We start from the raw sequence: 12,665 nt of genomic DNA, 5'->3' as shown, positions 1-12,665 counted from the left end.
ACAGAAATTATATCAAACTGTCTCTCAGACCACAGTGCAATCAAACTAGAACTCAGGACTAAGAAACTCAATCAAAACCGCTCAACTACGTGGAAACTGAACAACCTGCTCCTGAATGACTACTGGGTAAATAACAAAATGAAAGCAGAAATAAAAATGTTCTTTGAAACCAATGAGAACAAAGATACAACATATCAGAATCTCTGGGACACATTTAAAGCAGTGTGTAGAGGGAAATTTATAGCACTAAATGCCCACAAGAGAAAGCAGGAAAGATCTAAAATTGACACTCTAACATCACAATTAAAAGAACTAGAGAGGCAAGAGCAAACACATTCAAAAGCTAGCAGAAGGCAAGAAATAATTAAGATCAGAGCAGAACTGAAGGAGATAGAGACACAAAAAACCCTCCAAAAAATCAATGAATCCAGGAGTTGGTTTTTTGAAAAGATCAACAAAATTGACAGACCGCTAGCAAGACTAATAAAAAGAAGAGAGGAATCAAATAGACGCATTAAAAAATGATAAAGGGGATGTCACCACCGACCCCACAGAAATACAAACTATCATCAGAGAATACTATAAACACCTCTATGCAAATCAACTAGAAAATCTAGAAGAAATGGATAATTTCCTGGACACGTACACTCTCCCAAGACTAAACCAGGAAGAAGTTGAATCCCTGAATGGACCAATAGCAGGCTCTGAAATTGAGGCAACAATTAATAGCCTACCCACCAAAAAAAGCCCAGGACCAGATGGATTCACAGCTGAATTCTACCAGAGGTACAAGGAGGAGCTGGTACCATTCCTTCTGAAACTATTCCAATCAATAGAAAAAGAGGGAATCCTCCCTAACTCATTTTATGAGGCCAACATCATCCTGATACCAAAGCCTGGCAGAGACACAACAAAAAAAGAGAATTTTAGACCAATCTCCCTGATGAACATCGATGCAAAAATCCTCAATAAAATACTGGCAAACCGGATTCAGCAGCACATCAAAAAGCTTATCCACCATGATCAAGTGGGCTTCATCCCTGGGATGCAAGGCTGGTTCAACATTCGCAAATCAATCAACGTAATCCAGCATATCAACAGAACCAAAGACAAGAACCACATGATTATCTCAATAGATGCAGAAAAGGCTTTTGACAAAATTCAACAGCCCTTCATGCTAAAAACGCTCAACAAATTCGGTATTGATGGAACGTACCTCAAAATAATAAGAGCTATTTATGACAAACCCACAGCTAATATCATACTGAATGGGCAAAAACTGGAAAAGTTCCCTTTGAAAACTGGCACAAGACAGGGATGCCCTCTCTCACCACTCCTATTCAACATAGTGTTGGAAGTTCTGGCTAGGGCAATCAGGCAAGAGAAAGAAATCAAGGGTATTCAGTTAGGAAAAGAGGAAGTCAAATTGTCCCTGTTTGCAGATGACATGATTGTGTATTTAGAAAACCCCATCGTCTCAGCCCAAAATCTTCTTAAGCTGATAAGCAACTTCAGCAAAGTCTCAGGATACAAAATTAATGTGCAAAAATCACAAGCATTCTTATACACCAGTAACAGACAAGCAGAGAGCCAAATCAGGAATGAACTTCCATTCACAATTGCTTCAAAGAGAATAAAATACCTAGGAATCCAACTTACAAGGGATGTAAAGGACCTCTTCAAGGAGAACTACAAACCACTGCTCAGTGAAATCAAAGAGGACACAAACAAATGGAAGAACATACCATGCTCATGGATAGGCAGAATCAATATTGTGAAAATGGCCATACTGCCCAAGGTAATTTATAGATTCAATGCCATCCCCATCAAGCTACCAATGAGTTTCTTCACCGAATTGGAAAAAACTGCTTTAAAGTTCATATGGAACCAAAAAAGAGCCCGCATTGCCAAGACAATCCTAAGTCAAAAGGACAAAGCCGGAGGCGTCACGCTACCTGACTTCAAACTATACTACAAGGCTACAGTAACCAAAACAGCATGGTACTGGTACCAAAACAGAGATATAGACCAATGGAACAGAACGGAGCCTTCAGAAATAATGCCACACATCTACAACCATCTGATCTTTGACAAACCTGACAAAAACAAGAAATGGGGAAAGGATTCCCTATTTAATAAATGGTGCTGGGAAAATTGGCTAGCCATAAGTAGAAAGCTGAAACTGGATCCTTTCCTTACTCCTTACACGAAGATTAATTCAAGATGGATTAGAGACTTAAATGTTAGACCTATTACCATAAAAACCCTAGAAGAAAATCTAGGTAGTACCATTCAGGACATAGGCATGGGCAAGGACTTCATGTCTAAAACACCAAAAGCAACGGCAGCAAAAGCCAAAATTGACAAATGGGATCTCATTAAACTAAAGAGCTTCTGCACAGCAAAAGAAACTACCATCAGAGTGAACAGGCAACCTACAGAATGGGAGAAAATTTTTGCAATCTACTCATCTGACAAAGGGCTAATTTCCAGAATCTACAAAGAACTCAAACAAATATACAAGAAAAAAACAAACAACCCCATCCAAAAGTGGGGAAAGGATATGAACAGACATTTCTCAAAAGAAGACATTCATACAGCCAACAGACACATGAAAAAATGCTCATCATCACTGGCCATCAGAGAAATGCAAATCAAAACCACAATGAGATACCATCTCACACCAGTTAGAATGGCAATCATTAAAAAATCAGGAAACAACAGGTGTTGGAGAGGATGTGGAGAAATAGGAACACTTTTACACTGTTGGTGGGATTGTAAACTAGTTCAACCATTATGGAAAACAGTATGGCAATTTCTCAAGGATCTAGAACGAGATGTACCATATGACCCAGCCATCCCACTACTAGGTATATACCCAAAGGATTATAAATTATTCTACTACAAAGACACATGCACACGTATGTTTATTGCAGCACTATTCACAATAGCAAAGACTTGGAATCAACCCAAATGTCCATCAGTGACAGACTGGATTAAGAAAATGTGGCACATATACACCATGGAATACTATGCAGCCATAAAAAAGGATGAGTTTGCATCCTTTGTAGGGACATGGACGCAGCTGGAAACCATCATTCTTAGCAAACTATCACAAGAAGAGAAAACCAAACACCGCATGTTCTCACTCATAGGTGGGAACTGAACAATGAGATCACTTGGACTCGGGAAGGGGAACATCACACACTGGGGCCTATCATGGGGGTGGGGAGGGATTGCAATGGGGAGTTATACATGATATAAATGATGAATTGATGGGTGCTGACGAGTTGATGGGTGCAGCACAGCAACATGGCACAGATATACATATGTAACAAACCTGCATGTTATGCACATGTACCCTAGAACTTAAAGTATAAAAAAAAAAAAAAAAAGTTAAAAGTAGAACTACCATATGATCTAGATATCCCATTTTTGGGTATATGGCCAAAATAATTGAAATTAGGACGTCAAAGAAATATCTGCACTCCCATGTTCAATGCAGCATTATTTGCAATAGCCAAGATATGGAAACAGCCTAAATGAGTGGATGAAGAAATCGTGGTATGCATATATATATACAGTTACTGAAAGACAAATACTACATGATTCCACTTACATGAGATATCTAAAATAGTCAAACTTATGGAAGCAGAAATAGAATGGTGGTTATCAGGGGTTGGGAGGAGAAGAAAATGGGAAATTATTTTTCAATGGGTATAAAGTTTCTGTCATGCAAGATGAATAAGTTCTAAAGATCTGCTGTACAGTATAGTACTTATAGTTAACAATATGGTACTATATACTTGAAAATATACTGAGGGTATAGATCTTATTTGTGTTCTTAACAAAACCAAATGAAAACCAAAACAGAACGTAAAGAACAAAACAAACAAACCTCAGAAAAGAACACAAGGAAATTTTTGGAGGTGAAGGATATATTTAGCACCTTCGTTGTGGTAATGGTATCACAGATATATGCATATGTCCAAACTGATGAAGATTTTTTATATCAATTATATCTCATTAAAGCAGAAAAAAGATTTTAGATGAGAAACACAATCTAGAGTGAACAAAGTTTGTTGCAGCTTTCAATATTTCTGTAATACTTATCAATCAAGAAAAGCATCAAAAGACTTTATAATCGTGTTTTAAATAGTCTCATAAGTAATTCAGTAATTTAATGGTACTGTAACAAACTGGATAACATAATCTGCAATTTGCCATCAAATAGTATTTAAATGAGAATTGTTTAGCTATTTGATTAATCTAAATATACTTGCATATTTTTATAATTTCCCGCTGAGGGGAAATTGGATTTCATATAAGAACATATATATATAAATAATTTTCTTCATGTCTATTTTGTATCACAAAAAATATTTAATAAAGGGCTTATTTGTAGAAATGAATCCAGGAAACTTTGAAGCTGTTATAAGGTTTGAGCCTCATAAATAGGAATTTCAGAGATCTGTCCTACAGCCAGTCCTTGGAAACACTGAGAATCAAAATTGTATTAGAAAGCCTTTTAATAATGGGAAAGACAGAAATGAGATAATAAAAAAGGAAATGTGAATGGTAACTAATACATATATGATTAAAGTGAACACAAAGTAAAAGGCATTATTTAATGATGCATTACATAATGTCTGACAAAGTCTAGCATATGAACATGTTTGTAGATTGTTGATAGAGAATGTGTTGAGATCAGTTAAATTCATTGAGATAGACTAAGTAGTCATGATAGAAATTCCATTCTGTTTACACTTTATGTGGCTCCATTAGCATATGTTCCAATATAACGTTGTTTTTGAACATATTTGTTAGCGTATTAATCCTTAAAAAAATTTTTTAAATTGTATATTCTCACTGCTTTAGTAGAGATATAAAATTAAGTAGATCTGGTATTTGTTTTACATCTAAATAGGTGCAAAGGACTTAATTTCTGGCATATTTTTATGACATTTGAATATAAAACAGTTACACCACTCTTAATTATATCCAGTAAAATATAAATATAGTAATTTGATTCTGCTATCCATTTAAAAAAAATACATGAACAAAAGATACTTCTTTGACCAGAAATTTTAGTTTTTTATTCTCCTTGAAATTATATTTTAAATTTTCTTCCCCCACAGAATCTCAATGTTATTATGCCTTAAAAATATGTGTGTATAGGTATGTACACACACATATATGCACACATACACATATACACATGTGTGCATATATATAGATATATGCACATATATGTACATGGAGACAGAAAAATTATGCTAGGAAGTTTCAGGTGTCTCTAGATTTTATAATTTCTAGTATATGACTGATAATAAACAACAAAAAATTTAATAAAATTATTAAATAATTATTAAACATAGAAAATAAAAGTTTACCAAAGCTCTCATTTCTTAATTAGACCAATGGGTTGGGTTTGGGTTGCTTGGATTAAGGAAGCTTCATTGCTATCATATATTTTGAATTTTTCTTCCGTCTACTTTAGAGGCTTTCAAACTTTGGAGGAATGTACTGGAATTGGAATGAGTGCAAGATACTCTTTTTGTGAAGTGAGAGAAGGGAAATTTTGAAAGAAAAGTTTGATCTTGATAGCAGCAAGATTATTTTTAAAAAAGAATATACGTGAAATTTGAGGATATAAAAATTGATTCCTTTAGAGCCTGTGTATCTCTTGGAAAGTTATTATCTACCAGGAACACTTGACATCCAGTTTAAAGACTAGTTATTAGAAACTGTTTGTCATTGAAATTTTCAGCTATGAATTACTAGATTCAGTAAGCCAGTGAGAAGCTTTTTTCTATGGATGGCAGAGTCCTTAATTGTCTGAAGAAAGAGTAGTCAAAAGAAAATGTGTTAGATTTCACTGTATCAATGAGAATTTCTTTAATCATGTGCTGTTATTAGTTAAAATGTTCTCTAATTTCAACTTATTGATGTATCTAAAATGGTACTTTTTTTTAGTCTGTAAGTTGATCAGTTGCTAAGAAATGATGCTTTTGGTTTATTTAAATGAGTTAAATTTTATTTTCTGTATGTTTACTTCTACCTGTCATCTAGTTTTATGTTATTTATCATGCTTTATTTTCTGTTTTTTTTTTGTGTGTGTGTAATCATCTGTTTTTTTGATTTGCATGATTAATTCAATTTTCAATTTTCATTTTTTCTCAGTGGTCTAGAAATTCAACATTCTTACTGTTTTTCTAGAAGTTCTTTTTAAATTTTTAGCAAGCATACTGAAACATATTTTCTTAATAATTTCAAAAATTATTGTCCGTAACTTCCTCTCCTGAAAAAGATAAAGACATGTAACATACTGTTGTTTACTTTCTACCTCCACCTATTCTCACCTCTGAAACTGCTGGGAATAATGTGGAATTTTTGTTTCCAAATTCTGTTAATTTTTTATTGTCTTCAAATTATGCCGATTTGAACTTCAAATTTGTTTACATTATATCTACACATTATCAGCAATTATTTTTATTTTTAAAGAAGATTAACAAACAACAATCTTAACAATCTTATGCAATTTTGCCTAAGAAAATGGAGAGAGAATGCAAGTAAACATAGAGAACAGAAAAGAAATTTAAGCACAGATATATAGAAGGTTAAACAAAAACCCTAGTAGATTAATAATACAGCTGGGCACGGTGGCTCATGCCTGTAATCCCAGCACTTTGGGAGGCTGAGGCGGGCAGATCTCTTGAGGCCAGGAGTTCAAGACCAGCCTGGCCAACATGGTGAAACCCTGTCTCTACTAAAAATACAAAAATTAGCCAGCTGTGGTGGTTTATGCCTCTAATTCCAGCCACTTGGGAGGCTGAGGCAGGAGAATCGCTTGAACCAAGAAGGGAGAGGTTGCAGTAAGCTGAGATTGTGCCATTGCACTCCAGCCCTGGGCAACAGAGTGAGATTCCATCTCAAAGAAAAAAAAGATTAATAACGTGAACTACTTTTAGCAAATACACTTGAAAATCTAGATGAAATGGATGATTATCTGGGAAACTACATTTTCAGCAGAAACGTAATTATCAAAATTGATATAGGAGATAGAAAACCCAATTAGATTAATGGCTATGAAAGAAATGACTGATTTTTTTTGCTAGACTTTTCACCAGTCCTTCAGAGACAATTTCTGAATTGCATGAATTGTTGCAGAGCAAAGCAATGTATGGAAATCTTTCCATTCATTTTATGAAGCTAATTTAATTTGATTTCAAGACTAGGTAAGTAAACACATAAAAGAAAACTATACCTCAATCTAATGAATCTACATACAAAGTTATTTTGCTAACAAAATATTCGCAAATTTAATTCAACAATGTATTAAAAGAGCAATATACCACCAATAAGTGCAGTCTGTTGTAGGAATGTAAGAGTGATTCAAACTGAGGCATCCAATTAATATAATTCAATGTGTCACCCATAGCTATACAACAATTTTAAAAATGATTAAACAAATATAATCATCTTAATAATGTTGAAAAGTTATATAATAAAATCAATATTCCTTCCTGAAATCTCTTGAGAAGCTGAGAACAAAATTAAACTGCTTTAATTTTATATTGCAAATAAGCATCAAATAGGAACAAAAGAGTGCCTGCCATTACTGCAATGACAGCATTGTCTGGAGGTTGCACTAAAGTGTTAAGAATTGAGGTATCGGTATTGAAAAGGAAGGGCCAGAATATTTATATGAATAATATGATTGTTCACCTAGAAAACCGAAGAGAATCAACTGGAAAGAGACTAGAACTAGTGTTTATTAATGTAACAAGATAAAACATAAATACTTAAAAGGCAGTGGTCTGCCTGTGGGATAAGTAGAAAATAAAAAGAAAAAAAAGATTTGTAGAAGTTACAAAAACTAACAACAAAACAAAAACTAGGAATAGGAATACACTTTGTAAGAATTGAGACCTATGTGAAAAACCTAAGTCTTTACTAAAGCTAGAAGACCTTATCAATGAAGAGACATACCGCAATCCTGAATGTGAAGACAAAATAGAAATAAATTTATATATCAAATACTATGCTAGTAAAAATCTTTCATTTTTCTTGGTGTGCATGTGGGGTGGGGAGGGGGATTTGACTTCCAAATTCATCTGAAATCCAATCCATGTGGTACTGGCACAGGAATAAAGAGGTCAGTGACATTGCAGCAGTGGCTATCAACCTTGGTTGTAGATTGAAATCATTTTGTAACTTAAAAAAACACTACTCATTCTACTTTAATTCATGTGAGGTGAGGTTCAGGTTTTGCTATATTTTAAGTGTTTTCAAAGGCAATTCTGATGGGGAGCTAAGGTTGTGAATTACTGAAGTATAAAGACCAAGAAATGGCTTGCGCACACATAGCATGATAAATAAGAAAATCTTTCAAATCAGCAAGTTATGGGGACAACTAATTTAGGGACAAAAATAAAGCTAGATTTCTTACTAACATTAAACAGAAATAAATTTCAGACAGACAAGAACTGTGATATACAATAAATACATAAAATTAAAAAAGAATACAATAAATATAGTTAATTAATTAATTAAAAAATAGAAAAAATAGAATAAAACTTCTAGGAAGAAATCTAAGCTGCCCACAAAGATTTACATATGAGGATATATGTATAACTGTAAGAAGTCTAATAATTTTAAAACACATGTGTAACAATGGAGAAATAACTTAGTTTTCTTTGCCAAAGTCTGATGCAGAACTATCTGCAGAAGAATCACCTAGAGCTTTGTTAAAAACAGATTACTGATTTTTTAAATGATTTCTTTGTATATTGTATGCCATTATTCTCTATTAGAAAGTATATTCACCAACAAATATATTTCTACAAATATCAACTTTTAAATTTATCTTTTCACTTTCCTTAGGGTAGTTTTTAGTAAAGCTACAGTCTTAATTTAATTTTTGCTAAGTGTATCAATTTTAAAATTTATAGTTTATACCCTTTATGTCCACTTTATTAAGTTTTTCCCTAACTTGAGATTTCAAGGATAGTTTTTCAGTAATTCATCTGGAAAACTTTTGCCTTTGATAACTATTTCATTAATTTGCTTGAAAGCTTTTGCCTTTGATAACTATTTCATTAATTTATCAGGAATTGAGTTCTAAATATGGTGTTAGTTTGAAATATTTATTTCATTTAAATATTTTTGTATTTGCATACTTTAAAATGTGGTATTAAAACAAAAAAGTTAATAAACTAAAAGTAAGTCTGCCATCTAGTCATGATTCCTGTTTTTCTCTGTCTCTGTTAAAAATTGTATTTTTAAGCCAGGTGCAGCAGCTCACTCCTGTAATCCTAGCACTTTGAGAGGCCAAGGTGGATGGATTGCTTGAAGTCAGGAGTTCGAGATTAGCCTGGGCAACATGGTGAAACCCCATTTTTACTACAAATACAAACAAATTAGCCAGGCATGGTGGCATGTGCCTGTAGTCCCAGCTACTTGAGGGGATGGGGTGAGAGGGTCTCTTGAGCCCAAGAGGTCAAGGCTGCTGTGAACTGAGATCATGCCGTTGCACTCCAGCCTGGGTGACAAAATGAGACTCTGTCTTAAAAAAAAAAAAAGTAAATAAATATTTAAAAATTGTAATTTTTTTTTTTTTTAAGACAAGTCTTGCTTTGTCACCCAGGCTGGAGTGCAATGGCGCAATCTCGACTCACTGCAATCTCTGCCTCAGCCTCCAGAGTAGCTGGAACTACATGCCTAGCTAATTTTATTTATTTGTTTATTTATTTATTTATTTATTTATTTTGAGACAGAGTTCTGCTCTTGTTGCCCAAGCTAGAATGCAATGGCATGATCTCGGGCTCACTGCAGCTTCCGCCTCCTGGGTTCAAGTGATTCTCCTGCCTCATATTCCCAAGTAGCTGGGTTTACAAGCACACAACACCACGCCCAGCTAAATTTTTATATTTTTAGTAGAAACGGTTTCACCAAGTTAGCTAGGCTGGTCTTGAACTCCTGACCTCAGGTGATCCGCCCACCTCGGCCTCCCGAAGTGTTGGGATTACAGGCGTGAGCCAACGTGCTGGCCTAAAAATATTGTACTTTTTTCTTCTAAAGGAGGCAAAAAATTAGTTCTTAGCTCTGTAGGTTATTATTTAATCTCATAGTTTTCTTCGTAATATTATACCAATATTAAGAGAGTATTATACTCTTTAAGATGGTACGAAATTTAGAGGTATTTTTTTTCCTGCTTAAACGAGAGTTAAAGACTATCATGATTTTTTGATGTGCCATTAAATGTGGGTTTCTTAGAAAAAGCAAATTAGAGGCAAGTGATATAATAAAGTGGCTGTGGAGTATGGCAACAGAGAAGGTATAATTATTACCTTTTTAATGTAATTTTTTTAACAGTCATGAAACAAATGGCTTTTAGCACATGCAGATGCTAATTTTAATATATAAAAATTAAGGAATAAAATTGAATACATGTTGTGATTTATTCAGATATATGCTTGACTGATTCTTCACATCATTAGGAATGTTCTATCTTCAGGGGTCCTGCCAGAGCAAGAACCATGGCTTATTTTGGAGAAGGAAAAGGACCCATTCATGTGGATAATGTGAAGTGCACAGGAAATGAGAGGTCCTTGGCTGACTGTATCAAGCAAGATATTGGAAGACACAACTGCCGCCACAGTGAGGATGCAGGAGTTATTTGTGATTATTTTGGCAAGAAGGCCTCAGGTAACAGTAATAAAGGTAAGTCACCTTCTGGAGCCCTAAACAAGTCAAAGAATACTAATTCCCACTCTAGTACTATAAGCATTACTTTGATAACAGAAATCAAGTACAACAAGAACATATACAGGCCATGTCTTGTGCTATTCCTTAGATCCAGTAGTTCTTGGCAAACTTGCCTAGGTGGGGCTGACAGGTAGAACAAGGGTCAGGGGTAGGAGTGGATTTACAGGGCCTTGTAATCTCTGGGATCATCCCCTTTTCACTTTCTTAGCCATTTCTGTATTTCCTTTTTTAGATATAATAAAGCTCTCATGCTTGTTGCTATCTTTGAAGATCCAGAATTGGTATTGACTTCATAAAAAGGAAAGTACTGAAAATATAGAAATGAATTAAAGGCATTTCTAAAGTCTTACTAATATTTTAAACAAGGATATTTAAAAATGAATTTCAAAAAGAAAATGATCTTTTGTGTATTTTATTCTCTGAAATTTAAAAATTTAAGGAAAATGATAAGTAATCCTTTCATATGATACAGTAATGTTTCATAGTTTAAATGAATAGAGTTCTTGTAAGCTCTGTGTACATTTATTATTTATTTATTTATTTACTTTGAGACGAAGTCTTGCTCTGTCACAGAGGCTTGAGTGCAGTGGCACGACTCGGCTTACTGCAACCTCCACCTCCCGGGTTCAAGTGATTCTCCTGCCTCAGCCTCCCAAGTAACTAGGATTACAGGCGCCTGCCACCATGCCGGGCTAATTTTTGTATTTTTAGTAGAGACGGGGGTTTCACTGTGTTGTCTAGGCTGGTCTTGAACTCCTGACCTCAGATGATCCGCCCACCTGGGTCTCCTGAAGTGCTGGGATTACAGGCGTGAGCCACTGCGCCCGGCCTATTTAATTTTTATGAAACATTCTTTAAATGACTGAGAGAATGAGCTATTTTGGAAAAATTTGTGGTACATTTTATGAAAAGAACAGTCACCTCTTTATCTGGATTGAAAGTTTATAGTTCTGATACTCTGGATTTTGTTAAAATCAGGTGCACCTATATTTGAGCGTTCTCTTTTTCTAACACCTTTTAATAGCTGCCAAAGACAATGCAACAAATGAATTGGATGTCGTTAATATGATTCTTTGCTGTCTGAGGGGCTCCTGATTGTGAAAAGAACACTTACAATCCTTTGCACTTTATTTTCTATTCATATATATATTAAATATATTTTATTTATGAATGTGTGTATATATGTGTGTGTATATATGTGTGCGTGTGTGTAGATCTATGTATATATGCGAATGACTTGGCCAGCCCTTTCCCCCGAATTCTGATTATAACTTAATTTACTAAATTCCCTTTAATAATTTTAATTACCATTACAAATGGGACATAATTGATTCTTTGAATTATGTGAAATTCCGTAAGTAGTTGAAAAACATAAAAAATTCATTATTTATATGTTTGTTTTTAATGCCTCCCTAGAATTATAGCAATAATCTTTTTGATACCTTTCCATGGTTATGGCAATGCTACCATATTTCAAGTAAAAAGATTTCATCTTAGCCTAGCTAGATTACAGAATCTGGCATATTAACCAGTTGATTTTATGTTGATACTCAGCCTGGTGACATCTATAAGGTGATTCAAACTGAAGCCATTAGTTATTGATCATCTGATGGGCTCCTTTTATAAATGAACTTCGTTTTTCTTTTAAAATTTTTAAATAGCCGGCGCGGTGGCTCAAGCCTGTAATCCCAGCACTTTGGGAGGCCGAGACGGGTGGATCACGAGGTCAGGAGATCAAGACCATCCTGGCTAACACGGTGAAACCCCGTCTCTACTAAAAAATACAAAAAAACTAGATGGGCGAGGTGGCGGGCGCCTGTAGTCCCAGCTACTTGGGAGGCTGAGGCAGGAGAATGGCGTGAACCCGGGAGGCGGAGCTTGCAGTGAGCTGAGAT

General features: G+C 34.7%; 1 protein-coding gene across 1 annotated transcript in view; it reads left to right on the top strand.

Annotated features, from left to right (window-relative positions):
- Positions 1-12,665, top strand: part of PRSS12 (serine protease 12) — a 79,961-nt gene that overhangs the window by 51,029 nt on the left and 16,267 nt on the right. The window contains exon 9 of the mRNA XM_023219903.1: positions 10,520-10,725. Coding sequence (XP_023075671.1) covers positions 10,520-10,725 — 206 coding nt within the window. The remainder of the gene's footprint in view (positions 1-10,519; positions 10,726-12,665) is intronic.

Source organism: Piliocolobus tephrosceles, chromosome 3 (assembly GCF_002776525.5).
Source record: "Piliocolobus tephrosceles isolate RC106 chromosome 3, ASM277652v3, whole genome shotgun sequence".
Taxonomy (NCBI): Eukaryota; Metazoa; Chordata; class Mammalia; order Primates; family Cercopithecidae; genus Piliocolobus; species Piliocolobus tephrosceles.
Note: the sequence above shows the minus strand (reverse complement) of the source record. Positions and strands in the feature narration are given on the sequence as shown.